This window comes from Dama dama, chromosome 24, assembly GCF_033118175.1.
Source record: "Dama dama isolate Ldn47 chromosome 24, ASM3311817v1, whole genome shotgun sequence".
Taxonomy (NCBI): domain Eukaryota; kingdom Metazoa; phylum Chordata; class Mammalia; order Artiodactyla; family Cervidae; genus Dama; species Dama dama.
The window spans coordinates 17,848,688-17,873,382 of NC_083704.1; the positions used below are offsets into that span (position 1 = coordinate 17,848,688).

Here is a 24,695-nt window from a genome sequence, read left to right on the forward strand (position 1 = left end):
TATGTAGCTGCCCATATCAGAGCTTCACAAACTCTAATGAGCCTTAAACCACCTAGAGTCTGATTCAGCAGGTCTGGGGTGAGCCCAAGACTCTGAATTCTTAATAAGCTGCCAGGTGATACGAGGCTGCTGGTCCATATATCACATATGGTGGTGAGGGACTGGATGTTTCTTGTCTCATTTCTCTATAAATACGTGCAGGGTAACAGGGCCTGTGTCTGCCTCCTGGAAGCCTCTGCATTGTGTGTGCTCACTCTGCCCAACCTACACTTTCCTCATCTGAAGGCAGATGAGAACCAGGAGATCTGCGTGCCCTCTGCTGCTTCTCTGATTGTAAGTCTTCTCAGACAGGTGCATAGTTTTCTCACACAGGTGTCTGTGTGACCTTGTGACAATAACATTGCTTTTCCACTAAATAACACAGGGCAGGGCGGATAACAATGACTATTTGTGGAATAAGTGCAAGAACCTTGTCACTTGGAAGTGTAGGTAGCTAATGAAATCTAATCACCAGAAGATTACAGGGAAGCCTACAGGATGAGGGATAAAAATTAATCAAGGCAATTCTCTGGGATTGTCTTAGAGAAATTTGCTTTTTTGTTTCATAAATAATTTACATGGCAGTAAGGAGGTAAATGGGCTTCCCTGGTGGCTCAGTGGTAAAGAATACACCTGCCAATGCAGGAGACATGGGTTTGAACCCTGGGTTGGGAAGATTCCCTGAAGAAGGAAATGGCAACCCACTCCAGCATTCTTGCCTGGGAAATCCCATGGAGAGAGGAGCCTGGCAGGCCATAGTCCACAGGGTTGCAAAGAGTTTGAAGAACAACAAAGCAGGTAAATGGGCTGTCTGTTGATCACAGGCTCTGATGGACCCCAGTGCATGCTCATCTCTTTTCATCTGGAAATCACACAGGTGTAAAGCACTAACCAGGAAGGTAGGGGTGTAGGAACAAGATGGGTCCTTGTCCCTCCTAGCAGTTTACTGTGAAATGATCTGTGACTCTAAATCAATAAGGGGAACTAAGGACTCCATTCACTTGGGATGATAAATACTAAGAGAATTTAGTTTTACATTATGGCCATTTTAAGAGGAAACACAATATATAATGGGAGGGAGAGAGAGAAACATGTAGGTGATAAAACAGAAAATACTGTTGCTCAAGGTGAGGGTATGTGTGCAGAGGAGGAAAGAAGGACAACAAGGTGAGGAGAGAGAGCAGAAAGGAGTTCATGACCATATGGCTAGGGAGGTTGATCGATTCAGTTATTTCCAAAGCCCATCAGAAATCACAACATACCTCAATTTAGGATACACCTAAAACAGTATCTTTTCCCCTCCTCTCAAAGGATCATGAGTGGTAAAAAAATACCAAGGCAACTTATATCCTATTCTAGCCCCTGTAGACTTCTCCTCCTAAACATTTTATCTTTTAGAAAGCAACACGAGGACCATCAGGAAAAAAGAGAATAGGAGCATTGCCATCTAGAGGAGGAAACATGTAGGATACATTGAAAATGTCTAGAAATCCTCCAGGAATGATGGACAGACTTGGAGTTAAGGTCAAGATTCCAATAGCCACTTTAAAGTGCCAATCTGGGGACTTCCCTGGTGGTTCAGTGGTTAAGATTCTGTGCTTCAGTGGCAGGGGGCACAAGTTTCATTCCTGTTCAGAGAACTAAGTTCTCACATGCTGTGTGGCATGGCGAAAAAACAAACAAATAAATAAACACATAAAAAAGGGCTGACGTGGGTCATGCGTCCCACAGGTAAAGCATCTTCAGCTTGGGGATTTCCCAGCTGTAGCATTTCTTCAGAACATACTGGCAAAATCCTGTCCCCTAAGGGGGTACACCAACAGAAATCCCACTTCTTCCTAGTTTCCCCACATTCACAGCTCCTTGAAGGGCCAAGTCAGAATGAAACCACCCAGCCGCCTTGCCCCCCAGTGTCCCCACAAGACCATGACACAATTTACCAGTGCCCCACTGCTCAGCAGAATCACAAAGATAATAAAGCTCTCAAACCAGCTGTGTTTCACTATCTGGTAGCAGGTTTTTCGCAGGCTCCACCACATGATCCAGGAGGACTTTCTCTTGTCCACAGTACAGCATAGAGAGCAGCAATTCAGGCCTAGAAGCAATTAGAGAATCACTATCATTAGTGCCTATAATACATGTGCATTACTAGCCCAACTCTTCACCCTCCTTGTACACACCGTGTAACTTTGCAAATCCTCCAACTAAAGAGTTGGAGTCTTTTTCCAACACTTTGAATCTGGGTTCAGCCATGTGACAACATTTGGTCAACACAGCAGAATAGGGGTCATCATATGCCAATTCAGACTCAGTGAGAACTTCAACAAAGATACAGAACTATAGAAAGTATTAAAAAGAACCAGTGAGGACTGAAGAAAATAATAACTGAGATGAAAAAGAATACAACACTGAGATGAAGAATACAATAACTGAGATGAAACCGTTGAGAGGATGCAGAAGAATGAAATTAGTGATCTGGAAGACAAGTAGTGGAAATTACCCCATCAGGATAGCAAAAAGAATTTTTTTAAATGTGAAGAGCTTAAGGGATCCCTGAGACAACATCAAGTATACTAACATTAGCAATATAGGGGCCTCAGAAGGAGAAAAGAGAGAAAAAGGACAGAAAACTTATTTGAAGAAGTAATGACTGAAAACTTCCCTAACCTGGGGAAGGACAAAGACACCCAAGTCCAGAGATGGGAGCACAGAGATTTTCAAACAAGATGAACCCAAAGAGATCCATGCCAAGACACATTATAATTAAAATGTCAAAAATGAAAGATAGGGACTTCCCCAGTGGTCCAGTGGTTAAGACTCCATGTAATCAATGAAGGGGGCATGAGTTTGATCCCTGGTCAGGGAAATAAGATCCCATATGCTGCAAGACATGGCCAAAAAAAAAAAAAAAAATCATAAAAAAACTAAAGATAGACAATCTTAAAAGCAGTAAGGGAAGAACTAGTTACATACAAGAGGAACTTCATAAGTCTATTAGATGATTTTTCGGCAGAAACTTCACAAAGCAGAAGGACTGGCACAATATATTTAAATTTTTGACATTTTAATTATAATGTGGACTGCATTATTATCATGTTATTCAATTCTTTCCCACATTTTCTAGGTCTTTGTTGAAATTCTTACTAAAATGAAGTTCTCCATTTTCCTCCCTAGTTTGGTGAAAACTCTTATGATCATCTCTTTGAATTCTTTACCAGGTAAATTACTTAACTCTGTTTCTTTAGGATTTTTCCTGGGTTTTGTTTTTCTTTAGGGTTTTGTTCTTTCATTTGGAATATATTCCTCCATATGCTTATTTTGTTTGAATTCTAGTTTTTGTTTCTATGAACTAGGTTAAATGGCTACCTATCTTGGTATTCAAGGAATGGACTTGTGTGGAAGTGTCCCCTGTGTAGACAGCTTGCACCTGGCATCTTCAGCAGGGTTACTGGGGCTGAAGCTTGCCAGGAGCAACTCCTCGGGAGCACTTAGGTATCTGAGGCCACCTATGCGAAGCAGCTGACGTTAGAGTGGGCTTGGGCTGCAGTCAGGCCTTGGGGAGTGCTAAGTCCAAGGCTACCTTGGTGGGGTAGCTAGAGCTGGAGTGAATGAGGGCTGGGGAGAGTTCTGGGCATGAGGCAAACAAAGGTGCTCTCTGCTGCCTCTGACCCCACACAGGGATCTAGTACTTCTCTGTGCATTTGGCAGAAGCTCTAGGATTAGAACATGGATTTCCTTCCTCTGTTCATGAGATTTCCCAGGCAAGAAAATGGGAGTAGGTTGCCATTTCCTTCTCTAGGGGATCTTCCTGACCCAGGGATCAAACCTGGGTCTCCTGCTTTGCAGGCAGATTCTTTACTGTCTGAGCTACCAGCGAAGACCTGACTAACACAGTAGGGTTGGTACATGGATCTCTTTCTAGTATAGTTTAGATGCCCTTTAAACTGCTATTTCCTTGTTGATCCCAAGGTGGGTGAGTCTGTGCTCTGGCCCCGCAACAATATCCCTTCCTACTCTAGGTCACTAAGTTGAGGGTGCAGTTCCCATGGATACCATGTCTCCATCTTTCCTACCTGATCTATATGTTCTATGTGCAGTAGCTGTTCTATCAGTCCTCGAGTCTTTTTCAGGGGGAACTGCTCTACAAGTTAAGTGTATATTTGGTGTTTCCATGGGTGGAGGTGAGCTCAGGGTCTTCCTACACCACCATCTTGGATGGCTTCTCCCAGAGAAAAATCTTGAGAGATGAGTTGAGCACCTGGCAAAAGCTCTAGCCAACCCCAAATTTATGGTCAAGTTCTCTTGATCTATGACCTCAAGGATATCCTGACAATTGATGTATTGGGAACTCTACCAAGTGGTAGGAATACTGGCTCAGTAGGCTTTCTAGAAAAGTTTTCCCCAAGTTTCTACCCTAGAAGTTAGGCTGTTTAAACTGACCTCACCTGAATCAAGAATTTCCTGAAATGGTCTCAAGAATCCAGGGGAGACTCTCTTCACTTTTGTCTTCAGTAGAATTAGAAAGAAAGGATCTGTCAAACTATAGAGCTTCAAAGAATAAGAGAATCCCATCCAAATATTTCATGAACTGAATGTAGGAATATTGCCACTTACCTTTGGGCAAACACCTCTCTGGTTTCTTTTTGGGAACCATTTCAAGTACCCGCATAAAGGGATCCTGTGGATCAATGGTGCTACATTCTGAGAGCATACTCGTAGCATCAGACTTCTATACATCAGAACAAAGGAAAGGGGGAATCATTTCCCAACACTCTCTGTCATCATGGTTAATACCTAATATCTTATTTTAGGACTTTTAATGTATGAAACTAGATAGGTATGAGGGGTGTCTAGAAAGTATACCTCTTGTTAGGTTCTTTCCTAAATGCTCTGACCAGCCCTGACTCCAAGACAGAATTCTCTAACTCCTTCCCCTTGGATGATGAAAGGTAAAAGCACATGACCCAGTATCTCAATCTTTTCCTCCCTCCAAATCTTACCTCTGATTTGCTGACAAACCATACACACAGAAGCCAGGTGAGGAGGAGGAGGCCACTTTACTGACAATGAAACTGTCAGCTACCTCAAGTCCCAGAATAATAGGCCTAGAACAGGGGTTGTATTGATTTTACTTTCCAGGCGACACTTTGGCAATGTCTAAAGACATTTTTTATTTTTGCAATGGTGGGGAGGATTCTATGTGCATCTAGTGGGTAGAGGCCAGAGTACTGCTAAACACCCTACAATACACAGAATAGTCCACCATAATAAAGAATTATTATCTGGGTCCAAATGTCATCCTGGAGAGGCTGAGAAACCTTGGCCTAGATCTTTGATTAATGATCTAATTTTGACAGTTTGCTCTGTACTAATCTTGATATTTTTCCATAGTGGCTATTTTGAGCAAGCTAAGTGGATGAGCTATGTTTCTTCTGGGAACACCCTGGGAAAATTACCTTCCGGAGATTCTGTATTGACATAGGAGGATCATCTTCAGAGAATACATCAATTTCCACACTCTGAATTCCTGGACTAGTGGGATCCTTGCCCTTCTGATGGACTTCACTGGCCTGACACTGAGAAACCAAGAGTAGAATTAATACTCCTCCTGGACATCTCACTTGGGATGAAACACATTTGAATTCTATTCGGTTTTCTGTTTGTCATGAAAATTGTGACATTATTTAACTTTTTCTCTTTAATTTTAAAAACTGCTCCTGAAAAAACTCAACATAAAATAATTCTGGAAAAACTATTATAGGAGACCAATAATGAAACTTACTCATAAGTAATATAATCAAAACAACATGATTTGATACAAAATTCAGCAAATAATTAAGAAGTGAAACTTACTGTATCCTTTCAATTCAATGGCTAAATAATAAATCATTTAATAAATGGTACTGGTATAATTAGTTATCTCTGAAAAAATACTACAATGCCATAATACAGTAAAAATGAAAATCGATAATCACTTGATATTCTAATGTAAAAATACATGAATAAAACTATTAAAAGAATAATTTGCAAAGTATTTCTTTTAGGTACAGAGGATTGGCTTAGCAAAATAGGTAACCAAAAGGCATAAAGAAAATAATGAAAACATATTATAACATAAAAATTAAAAATGAATTTTGTCTGATGACCTGCAGCTAAATCCAAGAAGGATATGCAAAGTCACATCTTAAGAAAGGTTTCATCCTAAAACATATGTGAAGGTTCTTGTGAATCTGACATTGTATGGGCATAATTTAAGAATGCTGCTCCCCGCTGAACACATATACACAAAAAACAGGTACATATTATCTATGGACCAGACACAGAACAAAATAAAGTAATAACAGTTTAAAGCATGCAGCAGGTAATGGTGAATAAAAGTGTCCCATGTGAAAAAGGAAACCATAGTTATATCCAAAGCTTGAAACTCTGGGCTAGATTGAAGTTCTTGTACTTAAAAGAGAAAGTTAAAAGAAGTTGTGGCCAATGCTTGGTGTTACAATTACACAAAGCTGCATACCTAAGGAGGCAGGAGGAAGTACAGCCTCAGAAATAAGATCTGGGCAAAGGGAGCCACTGGCTTAGTGACTGGATCTGCAAAATGCGTAGTATCACTATTAGAGAAGAATCAGCTGCCAATACAAGACTTAGTTCTGAAATGGATCTCTTAGAAGGGTCTGTTAAAGATACCACAGAACTTAGCCTGAGGTGAGAGTGATAGACCCTCCCACAAAGATGAACTTTCAAATTTATATTCCAAAGTGTATGATGAGACAAACATAAAATCAGTAGTCCTCAAAAATTAACTACAGGGAGGTTAATTTACTTGAGGAAAAAGAACAAAATTAGTATAGTAATCTAAAAATGTCACTAAAATCAATACATTTATAAAAAAGATATTCAGAGTGTTGCTTCTTAGTTGGTAGAGTAAGGAGCTCTGCAGAATGTTCCACAGTAAAATTAACATAAATGGTGGAAAATATTTGTAAAAAAATATTTAAGGTTTCTGTAAATTGTCCTAAGGGCATACAGCAAATGAAGAAATATTTACTTAAAAAAAAAAAAGTCTATGCTATTCAGTAATAACAGTAGGAGTCTATGGCACTTTTGCCATGACCTGCTCTCTCGCTTCCCACCCCCAGCTCAGTTTGATGGAAGCCCCACTTTAGGCAGATGTGACCAAGAAGATGGGGCTCCCTCTGCCCTCGGCTCCCAATGAAGAGATATGTATTTCTTTAGAATGTGCAGGTCACCAGCTTTTCTCATCTCCTCCAAATCTGAGTTGAAGAGGCTAAATTTCTGGTGAATGTGGTCAAGAAGTTGGATTTCTTTTTTCATTTCAGTTACTACTCATAGGACAGAGACTCTATTCCAAGTTCAAAACCTTGGCAATACTGGGGCCCTGATCTCCCTTACTCCAGCTAGTTTGCAGGGCAGAGATTCCATGCAGGAAGAGGGAGGCTGAGAGATGAGAGACCACTGTCCCTCGGAGCACCCCGGGTAGTGGCTGAGACATCCTCCCCAGGGTGGCAGGCAGTTCATAAGAAACAAAGTCTCTTTTTACGCTATATCCACTTCACCTTCCACACTCCTTTTCCCACCTTTCAGTCAGCACCCACTCTGTATTTCTGTCGGTGCTCAACCAAAGGCATTTGACTCCCTCGTTGCCCCAGCCCACTCTGAACTCCTCTGATATCTCCCACCTGTGCCACATGTGGGACCATGATTCGAACCAGCCCCAGATGTGCAGCCAACACATTTTGTACCTTTATCATCTCTGCATCGTGCTCAGGACAGGGCAGGCGACCAGTACCCCATGGCAACTCCAGCTTTAAACGATCTCGGAGTCTGTGTATGAGCCTGCATACCTGTTTTCCAGCCTCAGGTTGTGTGACAGCCTGTGCCTTGTCTTCACCAGGGGATTCAGCATCATCTTCTTCCTCTGCAAGTGGGGCCAACCAAGTCCGCTCATGCAAGGTCATTGGTACAGAAGTTAGTACACCAAACTCCTCCCAGATCTCTGGGCCCTTTCTTATCCCTGTGACCAGGGGAATGATATCTTTGCTCTCTCCACCAGGGCCTTCGGTCACCTCTTTTTGCTTTGATAAATGTTGCCTCCTGCACCGCTTCCTGAAAAAATGCTCAAGAGTGTGCATTACAAAACAAAAAGCCCGGCGGAAACGATCCAGGGCTACCTGGACTTTGGTTTTCTTGACCTTTCCTTCCAAGTGTCCATTTCTCTCCTCATTGCTGAAGGAATTGAGTAGCAAGGCAATGAAGAGGTTGAGAACCTAGGAAGGGGCAAAGAGAGAGGGACATAGGGAAAATTTAGCAAAGGAAAGAATACAGTAGGGTTCCACAACAACTTTTCCCCAAGACTGGAAACAAAATCAAATGAACGTTTTATGTCCTTCTGTCTCCCAAGAAAGTTCATCTATAAAATAAAGAAAAGGAGAGAAGATTGAGGAAATAATAGAGACATCAAGATAAGACCAAAGAAAATTGAAGTTAAAGGGTGCAAACAGCCAGATGCAGTCTGTCTGTGTATAAGCAGTGGGTATTGTAGAGCCTGGCCAGGGTAAGGTGAAAGGCATAATCATGTGGCAAAATCAGAAGTGGATATTCCTTGGGGATCAGCCAGAATCATGAGGTAGGACTTTCGCTGGCATTGCCCACATGGATATGAGTCTAATGTCTAAGACCGCTGTGCTATGAGGGCCTCTCCTATCGGCACAATTTGAGAGATGGTACGCTTGTGCAGGTTTTTTACCTCTTTTGTTTGTGGCTCTCAAGAGTTCAAAAATATACAGCTTTCTGGGGGAAGTGTTTTGTGGGTGTTAATGGGTCCAGTCACTCTTCCTCAGTTTCACCATGAGAATTCCCAAGTCTGAATCTTTGCTCAAGTTACCCTCTATTTGCTAAGTCCTCTGTTGCCTCTGAAGTGCCTTTTTCAAGTACTGTGTCTCCCACAATGTCTTTCTTAGCACTCCCTTCCCACTCCCTTGATCTTGCATATTTCCTGCTGTCTACTAACACCATTTATTAGATACTGAGGACAGTTAATTATATTTGTATGAGGATCATTAATTATATTTGCACGATAGTCCCAACTCAGTTCTGAAGATCTTATGCTCAGGTATCCTCGTCTGTCTCCTATCTCATCACACCCTCAATGGTGTACACTTAATTAGTTTCTCCACAGACCATGTTTCCAGCTGTAAATAACAAATACAGGGCACGCTTACATAATAAGAAAACGCCACATGACAAGATGATTGAAACTAAAAGACGGGACCAATTATGCCTTGACAATAGGTTTGTTCCACCTTCAGTCTACCTTCCTTAGTGCTGACTTCGTCTTGCTTTGGTACTTCTCATGGTTGCATGATGTTTGCGATTCCACCAAGAGTCACAGTCATAAAAGGGCTGGAGGAAGAAAAAGGACCACTTTTTTCATCATTCCTCCTTCCTCGTCTCCTTGTCCTCCTTTCCTCTCATCCTCCTTCTTTTAAACAGCAAGAAACCTGACTCTGTGGACATTTCTTTACATCTTTGTTGTTATTGTTCAGTTGCTCAGTCGTGTCTGACTTTTGGCAACCCCATGGACTGCAGCATGCCAGGCTTCCCTGTCCTTCACCATCTCCCAGAGCTTGCTCAAACTCATGTCCATGGAGCTGGTCTTGCCATCCAACCATCTTGTCCTCTGCTGTCCCCTTATCCTTCTGCCTTCAATCTTTCCCAGCATCAGGTCTTTTCCAATGAGTTGGCTCTTCCCATCGGGTGGCCAAAGTATTGGAGCTTCAATATCAGTCCTTCCAATGAATATTCAGGGTTGATTACCTTTAGGATTGACTGGTTGGATCTTCTTGCAGTCCAAGGGACCCTCAAGAGTCTTCTCCAACACCACAGTTCGAAAGCATCAACTCTTCGGCGCTCAGGCTTCTTTATGGTCCAACTGTCACATCCATACATGACTACTGGAAAAACCATAGCTTTGACTATACAGAGCTTTGTAGGCAAAGTAATGTCTCTGCTTTTTAATATACTGTCTAGGTTTGTCATTGCTTTTCTTCCAAGGAGCAAGCGTCTTCTAATTTCATGGCTGCAGTCACTGTCCATAGTGATTATGGAGCCCAAGAAAATAATAGCAATCACTGTTTCCATTGTTTCCCCATCTATTTGCCATGAAGTGATGGGACTGGATGCCATGATCTTAATTTTCTGAACGTTGAGCTTTAAACCAGCTTTTTTACTCTCCTCTTTCACCTTCATCAAGAGGCTTTTTAATTCCTCTTCACTTTCTGCCATAAGGGTGGTATCATCAGCTTATCTGAGGTTATTGATATTTCTCTCCACAATCTTGATTCCAGCTTGTGCTTTATCCACTCTGGGATTTTGCATGATGTACTCTTTACATCTATGGACCAAATTAAGTAAAAAATTCCTACCTCAGTCAATCAGTGGCAATTTGAATAATCACCTGGAGTAGGATAGACATTGGGGCATCTTTAAAGTACTAGATGACAGGTTTTCTTTCATGCTTACCATACTGTCTTCAAATCAAATTCAAACGCAGATTTTTGAATATTATATAACATTACATTTATAATACTATATTTAAATAACAATTTTCACTAGTAAAGTGTTGGAAAAGAAGCTAATGCATTTGTTTAGCCCATGCATTTAAAACAACAACAACAAAACGGAGACACTCACCACAAGTTTTCCAATCACCATGATTGACAGAAACACAATAATGCACAGTGTTGGGTTAGCTGCTTGCATACATTCCCACATGTTTTCAATCCATTCACCACAGAGGATGCGGAATACCACCAAAAAGGAGTGGTAGAAATCCCCCATGTGCCAGCGTCGTAAACATAGGACTTCAGGATCACAGGACTTTAAATGATTCTTTTTGGAACTGAATTTAGAGCCGAAAAGCTGCATGCCAACTACTGAGAAAATAAAGACCACAATGGCCAAGACCACAGTCAGGTTTCCAAGGGCTCCAACGGAATGGCCAATGATCTTAATCAGTGTGTTTAAAGTTGGCCAGGATTTGGCTAACTTGAAGACCCTCAGCTGTAAAAAAATAATAATAATAAAAAAGACAATAAACAAAAATGGAAGAAAAGCCAGTTAGGACAAATTCCACCTGCTCAGCTATAATTCAAATGACTTGTTCCCAAACCATAGCATTTATAACTTTCAAAAGTCTTTTCAAAGCCAAATCCATCCTAAACATGGTCAGCAACTCCATGCCCCAATCTGATATTCACCTGTATCTATTTTTTGTTTTAAAAATGAAACATTTGGTCTAATTTTTTTAAATGATAAAGACTTTGGGATCATGATGGTGGAACTGAGTATACACATTAATTAAACAAAATGAATATATTGGAACCCTGTATAATATTGGTTGTTGCTGTTGTTTAGTCACTAAGTCATGTCTGACTATTTTGTGATCCTCATGGACTGTAGCCCACCAGGCTCCTCTATCCATGGGATTTCCCAGACAAGAATACTGGAGTGGGTTGCCATTTCCTTCTCCAGGGGATCTTCTCCAGGGATCAAATCTGCATCTCCTGCATTGCAGGCAGGTTATTTACTGCTGCACCACTGGGGAAGCCCCCAATGTGATGTTGTTCAGTCGCTAAGTCATGTCCAACATTTTGTGACCCCATGGACTTTAGCCCACCAGGCTCCTCTATCCATGGGATTTCCCAGACAAGAATACTGGAGTGGGTTGCCATTTCCTTCTCCAGGGGATCTTCTCCAGGGATCAAATCTGCATCTCCTGCATTGCAGGCAGGTTATTTACTGCTGCACCACTGGGGAAGCCCCCAATGTGATGTTGTTCAGTCGCTAAGTCATGTCCAACATTTTGTGACCCCATGGACTGCAGAATGCCAGGCTTCCCTGTCCTTCACTGTCTATACTAAGGGTCAAAAACTCTGGGCCCAGGGCTAGATCCATTCCATTACCTGCTTTCATATGGCCTGAGAGGTGAGAAAGATTTTATACCTTTAAATGGTTGGAAATAATTTTTTAAACATTTCATTACACATTAAAATTGTATAAAGTTCAAATTTTCATGTCTGTAAATAAAGTTTTATTGGAACACTGCCATGCACATGCGTACTATAATGTCTACAGCTACTTTTGTGCTATGATGGCAAATTGAGAGGTTTCTACAGTGACCATATGGCCTATCAGACTGAAAAAATTTACCATCTGGTGTTTACAGACAAAGTTTGTTAACTCCTGCATTATATAATTGAGCTCACAAGTTGATGTATTGCGCCTAGGAGGAAAAAGTAAATCAACTACTCAAGCCATGTTCTCTTTTTCCAGAGAGAAATTCTCTCCATGGAAACATATAGACCTTACAGGAGACAATAACAGAAAAAAGCACAGTAACTAGTTTCACAGATTATTTCTTATATTAACTTTTAATGTAAACCGATAGTTTCACTCCAAAGTACAATCTTGTTAAGTGTCAACTTTTGGGCTGGCCCAAAAGTTCATCTGGGTTTTTCATAAGATGTTAAAGAAAAACCTGAACAAACTTTTCGGCCAACCCAATATTTGCGGAGAGGCAGGGAGATACTGCAGGTCAGTCAGACTTCTATCACAGGAGAGGGACCACTGCTGTCTACACAGAGGGGAACTGGGGGCATCTCAGGGAGAAAACGTGGTTCTGTTCTTGTCCACAGACAAAGCCATAGAACTCCTTGCCTCAGAGCATGGCTGTAATAAGCCTAACCATTAGTAAAGCAAATGTAATTTTGTTCACTCAAGCACCAATAAAACTTTAGGGAGCAGCCTGATAATGCCTGATTTTAAGCAGTGTGATTTTCTAATATATGCCAACTATAAAATGTATGCTTAAGTAACTGAATCAAATGTCTTATTCCACAGGTTGAGAAATCCTATCCACAGAGAAGGAGAAATATTGTATGACACCCTTAATATGTGAAGTCCAAAAAGAAATTATATAAATGAACTTACTTGAAAAACAGAAAGAGACTCACAGACTTAGAGAATGAATTTATGGTTGCCGGGGAGAAGGATGGGGGGTAGAGATAGTTAGGGAGTTTGGGATGGACATGTACACACTGGTATATTTAAAGTGGATAACCAAGAAGGACCCACTGTATAGCACATGGTACTTTTTTCAATGTTATATGGCAGCCAGGATGGAAGGTGAGTTTGGGGGAGAATGGATACATGTATATGTATGGTTGAGTCCCTTCACAGTTCACCTGAAAATATCACAGCATTGTTAATCAGCTATATTTCAATATGAAATAAAAAGTTTTTAAAAAGAAAAAAAGAAATCTTATCCATGCTCCCTCCAAAAAAGTAAATCTTTGAAAGAGGACAAGAGGTAACCTTCTGTGGTTTCCTGATTCCCTTCCCAGATGTGATTTCTCTGTGATTTCTGCCCATACCTCCCATGGGGTCTGCCTTATGGTCATTTCTGGGCCATGTCTTATATTTTCCTTAAACCACAAAGCCCTTGAAGGCAGTGCTTCCCTCACCTTTGAGCCTTCCTCCATACATATCAGGTACTCGGCAAAGGTTACTGGGGTGCCTCCAGTGGTTTGTGGATGAAGGGCAAAGACTACAGAAAAGGACCGTGCTACTGGCAGCAATGAGGAGGGACGCTGTGGGACAACACCCGCTGGCAGCACCTGCCCCCACCCTGGGCTCTGTAGTACATACCCCCTTGGTAAGCTCAGCTGTGAGGGTGCCTGGCTTCGAGTTCTGTGGGGGAAAAAATGGTCGGAGGGGGTTGCACACAAAGCAAGAAGCACATCCTGACACCAGAAGACGTAAGTTTACGTCTGGTTGCCTGAAGGGTCATCTTGTGGCAGGGGAGGGAGGAGAGGAGGGGTTCGACTGAGAAGACCGTCTGGGACTCACAAGTGTATTATAGACCTGGGTGGCAGGAGGAGTGTGATTCTGCTTCTCAGATTAAGGTAAGACAGTAAGCTTTATTCTGAAACTAGTTATTGAACTCACTGAAGACTCTTCAATCCTGGCAGATAAGTTATTCAGTAAAATAAGAAAGTAAGTGCCTTACCACTCTTAAGGAACGAAATGATATCCAACTCCCTGAAACTATATGGTTTAATATCACATCTGCCAAACTCAGAAGAGCAACAACGCTGTCAAAAATGTTCCATCCTCGACGAAAGTAGTGGTAGGGATCCAGCGCAATGATTTTTAGGCACATTTCAGCCATGAAAATGCCAGTGAAAACCTACAGTGAGACAGAAGAAAAAAATGAGAAAAAGAAGGTATATCCAAGGGAATTACAGAAGTTACAAAAAAATAAACTGTATTCTCATACTTGATACAATTGATACCCTGCAGTCCATGAAAAAAAAACATCTACCACTGTAGCATGGACTTCACTTTACCTTTCCCCCTCTCCCCACCACCCCGTCCCACCATGGCCTCCACTCCAGTATCACCAAGCTAACAGGCATCAGGATGGAGAATAAATATTATTTTCCATTCTGTTAAAAAAAATAAAGCAAAACTGGCTTCTTGGTAGATGGCAGAGTAATAGGAAGAGTCAAGAAATTCCTCCTCTGAATTCTCTTTAAGATACTAATAACTCCAAAGTGAGGGGAGTACACAACAGCTCTGAAAAGTAAAGATAATTATCATTCATAAACCAAAAAACAAGAGCAGTTTATCTAAACACTCAGTCTCAACACTTTGGTCAGAAAAAAATTTTTTTTTTTAATTTTAAGGGCCCAGAACAGAGAATTGAAACAAAGACACTACCAGACAGCAGCAACCTGATATAGAGGATAAACCCTGAGTTGGTTATGGTTGAAAGAAAGATTAGTGATTCAGAATATAATCTTAAAAACTCCCTCAGAATGCAGGGCACATCATTCCAGAACAAAATATTAAAGCATTAAAAGAAGGGAGCAAGAGTTTAAAAAGCACTGAACTATGTCTTTTCCACAGGAAAAATAATTCTTTGTCTTTAACAATTAGATAAATACAGGCTTAAGAAATTTGCAAAATGTTGCACAGTAGCCAAATTCAAAGTTAAATCTATCTCCTATATCTTTGCAGAAAATAAGGCAAAGCATTTCTTCATAGCAAATAGCACATTCTCTATCATAAACAAACACAGAAATTAAGCAGAAATGAGAAAAACCATAGTGTGAAAATAATACAGTAGTATAAAAAGGGTTTTTGTTTTTTGTTTTTTTTTTATAAAAGATGGTTGGACTTCCCTTGTGTCTCAGGTGGTAAAAAATCCACCTGCAATGTGGGAAGCCTGGGTTCGATCCCTGGGTTGGGAAGATCCCCTGGAGAAGGGAAAGGCTACCTACTCTAGTACTCTGGCCTAGAGAATTCCATGGACTATACAGTTGCAAAGAGCTAGACACAACTGAGTGACTTTCACATAAAAAGGGTTAAAAATCTTTTAAAATGTTGTTCATTATAAGACTCTCCTCTTTAATTCTGGAAACAACAGCAACAACCTATAAATTATTAAATCTCTTTATTAAAAGTAACAGGTGAAACAGACATTTCTCCAAAGAAGACATACAGATGGCTAACAAACACATGAAAAGATGCTCAACATCACTCATTATCAGAGAAATGCAAATCAAAACCACAATGAGGTACCATTACACGCCAGTCAGGATGGCTGCTATCCAAAAGTCTACAAGCAATAAATGCTGGAGAGGGTGTGGAGAAAAGGGAACCCTCTTACACTGTTGGTGGGAGTGCAAACTAGTACAGCCGCTATGGAGAACAGTGTGGAGATTTCTTAAAAAACTGGAAATAGAACTGCCACATGACCCAGCAATCCCACTCCTGGGCATACACACCGAGGAAACCAGATCTGAAAGAGACACGTGCACCCCAGTGTTCATTGCAGCACTGTTTATAATAGCCAGGACATGGAAGCAACCTAGATGCTCATCAGCAAAAGAATGGATAAGGAAGTTGTGGTACATATACACAATGGAATATTACTCAGCTGTTAAAAGGAATTCATTCGAATCAGTTCTAATGAGATGGATGAAACTGGAGCCCATTATACAGAGTGAAGTAAGCCAGAAAGATAAACACCAATACAGTATACTAATGCATATATATGGAATTTAGAAAGATGGTAATGATAACCCTATATGCAAAACAGAAAGAGACACAGATGTACAGAACAGACTTTTGGACTCTGTGGGAGAAGGCGAGGGTGGGATGTTTCGAGAGAACAGCATCGAAACATGTATATTATCTATAGTGAAACAGATCACCAGCCCAGGTTGGATGCATGAGACAAGTGCTCGGGGCTGGTGCACTGGGAAGACTCAGAGGGATCGGATAGAGAGGGAGGTGGGAGGGGGGATCAGGATGGGGAATACACGTAAATCCATGGCTGATTCATGTCAATGTATGACAAAACCCACTACAATATTGTAAAGTAATTAGCCTCCAACTAATAAAATTAAATGAAAAAATAAATAAATAAAAGTAACAGGTGGTCTATTTTTATAATGAAATGACTATTTGTAAAATACAACCCTAAAATAAAATGACACAAGTTAAAAGGATGGGCAAAGCTAAACCCCAGATAGGCAAATAAAAAGAAATCAAGAGTGGCAGAGAAAAATCAAAGCTCATATTTATCATTTCCCTTTAAATATTGCTGCCTGTGTGTGGGTGTACTAAGTCTCTTCAATCTTATCCGACACTTTCCAGTCTTGTCTGACTCTTTGCGACCCTATGGACTTTAGCCCACCAGACTTCTCTGTCCACGGGATTCTCCAGGTAACTGGAGTTGGTTGCCATGCCCTCCTCCAGGGGATCTTCCTGACCCAGGGATCAAACCCGCATCTCCTGTGGCTACTGCACTGCAGGCGAATTCCTTACTGCTGAGCCATCAGGGAAGCCCCCAATACTGCTGTCTATCTCTAAAATGCCACAACCAGTGCCTAAAAGCATGCAGGGTTGTGTGTACCACTTAACTGTGCAGGATTCATCTCCATCCCTTTTTGACCCACTCTTCCTCCTCCTGTCTCCTTCAGGTTTTAGGTGTCTTAGCCTTACAGCATCACTAGATGCCTGGGGAACCATCAGTTTTGCAATGCAATTCAATTGCTACTTTTGACTTCTCGGGAGCTCAATGGACTCCCCTTGATTCAAGCAATTCTGAAGCCTAGAGAGCCTATTTCTGAGCGTAGTCCACAGAACTCCACAGACCAGCTTATTCCTGCTCCACCCATCAGAGGATGGAAGTCTGAATGTGTTCCTTCAAGCCCAGTGCTCCAAGGCCTCCCATCATCACCATCATGGGGGCACAACAGATAAGGTGGCTGCTTCCTTTCTGCATGTGTAGCGAATGGGGTGAATGGAAGGGATGCACAGGCTACATAATCAGCTTTGCGTGTTTCTCTTCAATTTCCAGGACCCAGGGTCCAGCTGCCGCCTGTGTTTTCAGACACCAACAATGTCTCTGTGCCTCCTTTGGCCTCTGGAGAAGAATGTCACTTAATTAGCCACCTTCCAACTGCAAAATGCAACTTCACCTCAGTACCTGGGATGCCTGGTCAGTGGGAAATATGAGAGGTGGGCTTTGGTTACTTCCAATAGTTGGATCAAGAGGTGACGTGATAGACAGACCGCCTTTGAAATTGGGAAGCCCTGTCTATGGAGACAACCCTGTCAGAGATTTTTTGAGTATTCTCTGGAACTTACCCAATAACTCTATCTACCAGGAGGTACTGAAAGATGCGCCCTGCTGACTCTGCTGAGGTAGGTACTGTGACCCTGAGGTCACATAACATTCTCCCTCCAAATGAAACAACCTCATCAGGCCATTCTGGGACACCTCAACAGGAGAGAACTAAACACCCTGGCCTGGATCCCAGAAGACCCAGCCTGTTAGAAGGTTCATCGTGCAGCATGGAACCTAATCCAACATACGCATACCCAAAGGGCACTTCTTCCTAAAGGCAGTATGTGAAAAAGAACGTAAATACAGACTATCTATAAGGAGACCCACTCTGGTCTCATACTGTAGTTCCCTGCTCTTCTTCACGGGATATGGAACCAAAGGTGACAGGCAACTGTCTACAGTTCTACACCATCCTAAACTTGATGCATAGAGGTAGCTCTGTGGACCAACTCCTGATTCAATAGGTACTTTGGGTTCTTGTCAATGTAAAAAAAATTTTAAACATCCACACACATACATACTTGGAAATATTCTGTGGGGCTAAAAATGATCATCTTTTCTAGTAAGACCATAAGAAATTAGTTTCTTCTTTGTATTTCCCTTGTTTTTAAAATTAAAAAAACAAGTATTGCTTTTTAAATTAGAAAAATAACATAAAACTTTAAGAAGAAAAAACTTGACATTCTGATAAGATTTTTAGCTAATTAACTCATTAGCAAATTAGGGTGGAACATTCACTGGGTACTTACTATTTCTGATACTTGGGAAACTAATTTGCCCTTGGGCCTTCTGCAGGAATTATGAATTAACGTGAACAGTTCTTGAAAAGTCTGTTCCCCTATCTTAGTTTTCCCAATTTAACTGAGACTACTGAAGCAGGTTCATCTGGAACCCCACCCCAGTTCACTCTCCACCTCGCAACCCACTCCTGGGAAAGTAAACCTCCTTCAGCTTCCAGGCTCTGACTCACCTTTACAGGGAAAATAACACTTAGCAATGGCAGTCACATTATTTTGTGACACATGATGTCATCAACATCACTAGGTACCATGGTACTCATTACCATGAGTCCTTGGATATGGTTAATATTTTCTTGATTATCCAAGATAGTTGACCTTTTAAGATGTCTACTTACAGACTTCCTGGGGTGTACAGTGGAGAAGAATTTGCCTGCCACTGTGGGGGACACAGGTTCGGTTCCTGGTCCAGGAAGATTCCACATGCCATGGAGCAATGAAGCTCAGGAGCCATGACTGCTGAGGCCGCATGCCCTGAGCCTGCACTCAGCAACAGGAGGAGCCCCCGCTTCTCACCACATTGAGAAGCCTCGGCACCGCAACGAAAAGTAACCCCCACTCACTACAACTAGAGGAAGCTATAGAGCAAAGCAACAAAGAGTCAGCACAGCCAAAAAACAAGATGTCTACTTGCTTCTGTTTTACCAATGAATGACTCTTTAGTCATCCATTAGACGACTAAAGACATCCCTTAGCATACTAGAGAGTGAGCAGGGGCCCATTGAAAGTTACTGAAATGGGTAAAAATAAAATTCTAACAGTCATTTTTTCCCTCGACTCCACCTAAGAGGACCCATGTTAGGTTAGACCATGTACAAAATATCTAGACTTGAGAGAGCCATAATTCAAAGTGTGAAATATGTTCCATATTTTTAAAAACCTAGAATTACCAAGTTCCCTGTGTACAATATATTCTCAAAATTCTGGTCCATTTTGTAATGCTCCATGGCTAAGAAGACAGTGTTGATTATGATGCAGATGGTGATGGCCAGCTCAGTGAAGGGATCAGTCATCACGGTTCTCAGGACCTTCTTAATGCCTAGCCACCAGGGGCTACAGTCCCACACGAGGTATTTGGACGCCAGATTTTCCCCGCACGGGAGGCACGGCTCCTGTGATTTTTCCTGTTCTGGAGAAGAAGAATGGAAAAGCACTTGAGGAGTTAGCGCTGTGCCAGTCTGGCTGCTCTTTGCCTGTGTGTCCTTCTTCCCTCTTCCCCGGCACCTTCTGCGCTACAGCACGATCAGTCAAGAAGAGTGTTGATGTGTAGCTAAAAAGGTTTCCCACACTCAGCTTTCATGTGGCACGGTCGAGTAAAAGCCTTTATATGTGTTATGAGCACCTGGGAGCGGGGCTGCACTGTCAGAGATATGGATGGGAAAGTCAACACTGACTGGCTGTGAACCCATGAGAGAGACAGACATGAGCCCAAGTTACGTTCACCCAAGGCAGACCAAGGTGGTGGCTATACCAGAGCACAGGAAGCTACCAGGGCCCAGGGGAAAGGGAGATATTCATCAGGGCCATCTACAAGCACTGAAACAAAAGGCATGCAATCAGTTGATTTCAGGACAGAAAAGGCACCCTGAAAAAAAAAAAAAAAGGCACCCTAATTTCCACACAGTGTTAGGACTTCATGAGGGGACTCAGAAGTGCTAAGAATCCATTTAACCCCATTCTCACTAGAACCTGAGTCCTGCCCTTGAACACCAACCCCTCAGTTTGGTCCCTGTTACCTGTTGTTAATCAGGTCCCTCAGATGGTACCAGCCTGCATGCACAGGTCTTCTGTTGCTCATGACAGATTCCTATTCTAATTTCATTGACAACTGTCACCTCCTGGAAACTTCTAAGTCTTCTCTCCTTTGGCTGACTATCATTGTCACCAAAACCTCCTGTGACTGTGTGGCCTGAACAGGAAGTCTTCTTGGTGCTGTTGGTCCCACCATTACCCAAGCGGCAGCTCAGGGTAGGCCCATAGGGAAGGCCCGTTTCTTAAAAGCCATGTTGCTCACATGCTCCAAAGAAGCACTGGGAGTCACTTTGCAGAAGTACCCATGGTGGGTTGCAGAGGGCTTCTAGGGAGCTGGAGAGAGGGAGAAGGGAAGGACACTGTTGAACTTAGGCTCCCCCTTGGTCTGGGAGGCAGAACTTACCCTGCATGGTAATGGTAAGGATGCTGACGGCACTCAGCGCTCTCTGCCTTTGGAAGGAGTCTCCGTGCTCATCACAGTGGTCCACTGACAGATTCTGGGACAGTCGTTTGGTTTGCTCAAGGAGGTGTGGCTGTAAGAGAAGGCATGGTGGACCTTCTGAGGGAAGGGGTGGCCTCTCCTCAAAAGTTGACAAACTTTGTTTCAATGACACATGCAGTGAAGATGCTCAACTCACATCAACTTCACTGCATGCCAAAGGTTCAATTTTCTTAATTCACATTTAATACATAAGAGGAATATGGGTTGAACATTCATATTTTTATGCATCCACATTTCTAGAGTCTAGAGTTATACCTACAGAAACATTTATTTCTCTGTGTTGTATTCATTGTCAACAAAAAGCAAAAAAAAAATTTACAAAAACTAATGCACAATGGTTTGGGGTATGAAAGCAATAAAAAGTGTAATTTAGAAACAATGTTTGAAAGGGGCAGAAGTGGAGGATAAATTCAGAAAGGTGAATTGAGGCCAGCCAGTGAAGTGCCTTGAGTGGCTGTCTAAATAGATTTTAAACAGACAGTAACTCAGACCTTCCTAGTGTTTCAGAGGTTAAGACACTGCACATCTAATGAAAGGGGCATGGGTTTGATCCCTGTTGGGGAACCAAGATCCCACATGCCATGTGGCAAAAATACCAAAAACAAACAATAAAAAAAAAACCCAAAACGAAAAAATTTTGTAACTAAGAAGGACAGTCATATAAAGATCACAAAATCCTTATACTAGTAAACTTCAGGTACTCTTTCAGGCTGTGTCTAAGAGTTTATTGATTCTCATCTTATCTAAAATTCTAAAGTATCTAGAAATTAAAAGACATAAAACTCATAAACCTTCAGCTATCCAGAAAACTCAGGTAACTGTAATTACCTATTCCCCCAAAAGTTCTGACCAACCATGGCCTTATAAGGAACTATCCCTTTGTTCTAAAGGCAGCCTATAGTCTTACAATAGCCATTTCTTATTATTCTATTAACAGTTAAAGGGAAAAGACATTTATGTTAAGAATGAGTTAAAACATCCACAATACTAAAAAAATGCATGCAATTTCTTGACTATGCTGTGATTTGACAGCAAAGAAGCCTAGTCTAAACCATGGGATCTTACCCTGTCACTCCACCAGGGAACTGCTCACAGCAGTAGGGGCGGTCTATCCATCTACTTCTTCAAAGGCCCCTGAACTCTCTTTCCCCATCCCAGGATCAGATATGCACACCCACTTTCTGCCTCCTTCATCTTTCCACTACCTCAGGAAGGAGGCTCTAGCCATTATTCCCTGGCCTGTATCTCCAATATCCTCCTCTCTTCTGATTTCTCTTCCTCAGAACTAAATCATGTTCAAACATCCCCCACCTTAAATAAGATTTCTTTTTCTACATCACACCCTCTCATAGCTTCTTTTCTGCATATCCCACTGCCTAAACAAGAGCCTGGCTTGAATGCCCCATGCTGCTGCTGCTCAGTCCCTAGTCACGTCCCACTCTTTGCAACCCCGTGGACTGCAGCACCCTTGCATATAGGGTAAAGAATTAACTCCCTGGCTTGGCTTCAAGGACTATTGTAAATAGTCTGCATCTTACCACTAGAGCCTCTTGCCACCATCCCCACCAACCTCACACACACACACACACACACACACACACATACACACAGGTGTGTGTACACATGCACATTTTCTATTGGGTCATGTTCTACTCTCCTTTGCTTCCAGGCCTATGCATGTGTTGTTCTCTCTGCATGTGGAGCTTCATTCTTCCTTTAACCTGGTTAATTCATCCCTTCAGCTTACACACTACTTCCTCTAGGAACTTTTTTCTGATCCACTGCTCTTTTCCCTGTCCCCATCAAGTCTGGGGCTGGCGGTCTGAAACAGATGTTATTGTTGGTCCCATCCATACATCCTCAGGCTTTCTTTGGCAACCCAAATAACTTTCACCCTAACACATAGCAAGTCATAAATTATTGTTTCCTGACTCCAGAAGTCTTGAACCAATGATAGGCCAAAGGTAGTGTATAAATAGTGGCCTCAGTCCAAGGAGATTAAACTGACTTAATAACGCACATCAATTGACCACCTTCTCTTCCATGTATTGCTTCTCCCCTCCTTTCTCAGTACTTCCTGCGATCACTTCCCAAATAATCTACTTGTCTAAGGTCTCTAACATTTGCCTTGGAGAAAATAAACACTGCCCCTGAAACATTGCTCCTGCTCTGCTCTCCCTGTGACCTCATGTTGGTTATCACACTGAACAGTAACTGCCTTCTTGTCACTGTACCTGCCTTATGAGATGTCTGTGTTATATAACCCATGTATCCCCAGTACCTACTCCAGTGCCAAATAAACACTGTCAACACTTTAAACAGACATTTGTAAATAAATGGATAACTGAATAGACCCATGGATGCAGGGAAGTATGTGCAAATAGACGAATGGATAAATGACTAACTGAACGAATGAATCCTTTCAATTAGGTTGACAACTTAACCTGTCCCCCTGAGCAGTGCTCAAATATCGTAGTTCCTTGGCCAAAACTTGCCTTTTTTGAAGAATCTTCCTCAGAATCTGATCCTGGAATCTGGTCTTGCCCAGACTTTCTTAAAAAGAAGGATTTTCTTTTCTTACTACCAAATAGCTTTCTCTTCTTTGGGGAAAAAGATGATGCTTCAAGGGAATTAAGTGAACTTCTGTCAATTCCCATGGCAACCAGAGCCTTAAAAAGTGAACAAAAGCAATTAATGAACAGATCACACTCCTCATAGAACACTGCAAACGACTTCCACCTTGGTGAGCATTCTCCCCTCTCTTCTGGTAGCACTGGACCATTTCAACTGCAAATTGCCCAACTGGAGTATGCTAGTTTCATCACTGTTTCTGTGGGGAATGTGTCCTGTTTGTTCATGATATTCCAGCCCTTGAAGGCAGGGTTGACTCTCCAATATCTCTGTGCCACTAACCCTTAGTACAGTGTCCTGTATGTGCTAGGTACTCACTAAATGTCTGTGTTTAATGATGCAGATATCAAGCACTTAAGAGGGGTTTCCTCCTGACAAATCTCTGCAGAGGATGCTTTTCTTGAATCTTAAAACTGCCTTGAAATCTTAAAACTGAATCTTAGAATCTAAGAACTGAAAAAATATCAAGATGCCAGTGAAACAATAAGAAGGGCCTGTAAATATAACAGGAATTACAAGAAGGGAGAGATGATCACGACTATCATCTCTACAGCCAGCATGATTGCTTTCCAAATGCTCTCAAGCAAAGTCCCTGGACACAAATATCTCCAGCTTCCCACAAGAAAGCCTAGAGCAGAGCCTTCCTTTTCACACATATATCTAGCCAGCAATTTTGGATCTGTCTTTGAAGGCTCACATTCAGAAAGCCAAAGATCATCAAAATCCCTTTCTCAAGAGCCCTGTGTCTGGGCATCTTCATGAAAGACTGTAGCAGAACCAGCTTCAAGGGGCCTAAAAATTCTCAGAAAATCACCAATTGGGAAAGCACTGAGGCCAGGCCTTGTGCTTAAGTGTCAGACCTCACAGCCTCTGGGATGCCTCCAAGCAGATCCCACTAACAGATATCATGTGCCCCTACCTCCTTCTCCTCCTTTAACAGCTGCTGGGCTTCCTGAAACATCTTCTCCTTGGCTTCTGTTTCAGCAGCTACATTCTTGTTCTGTTCCTCATAAGTCATGGTGACAACAGCCAGGGTTAAGTTAACCAAGTAGAAAGAGCCCAGGAAGATGACCACCACAAAGAAGAGGACCGAGATGAGCCCTGAGGTACGCACGGTCTGCAAGGGACAGAACACATGGGGTGACTTCACCTGGAGCAGAGATTATACAGTAGTGATTGGTCTCTCCCCAGCCTTGATTGGCTCAGCTGCCCACAACCTCGTCTATTGCCTCCCCCATCAACTGGAGCTCCT

The 24,695-nt window shown here is 42.1% G+C and overlaps 1 protein-coding gene across 1 annotated transcript in view; it reads right to left on the minus strand.

Moving 5' to 3' along the window:
- Positions 1-24,695, minus strand: part of SCN11A (sodium voltage-gated channel alpha subunit 11) — an 85,975-nt gene that overhangs the window by 34,021 nt on the left and 27,259 nt on the right. The window contains exons 10-19 of the mRNA XM_061127812.1: positions 24,363-24,560; positions 23,308-23,481; positions 20,714-20,843; positions 19,449-19,687; positions 14,129-14,308; positions 10,753-11,121; positions 7,905-8,327; positions 5,496-5,615; positions 4,654-4,768; positions 1,980-2,134 (exon numbers count right to left, since the gene is read on the minus strand). Coding sequence (XP_060983795.1) covers positions 1,980-2,134; positions 4,654-4,768; positions 5,496-5,615; positions 7,905-8,327; positions 10,753-11,121; positions 14,129-14,308; positions 19,449-19,687; positions 20,714-20,843; positions 23,308-23,481; positions 24,363-24,560 — 2,103 coding nt within the window. The remainder of the gene's footprint in view (positions 1-1,979; positions 2,135-4,653; positions 4,769-5,495; positions 5,616-7,904; positions 8,328-10,752; positions 11,122-14,128; positions 14,309-19,448; positions 19,688-20,713; positions 20,844-23,307; positions 23,482-24,362; positions 24,561-24,695) is intronic.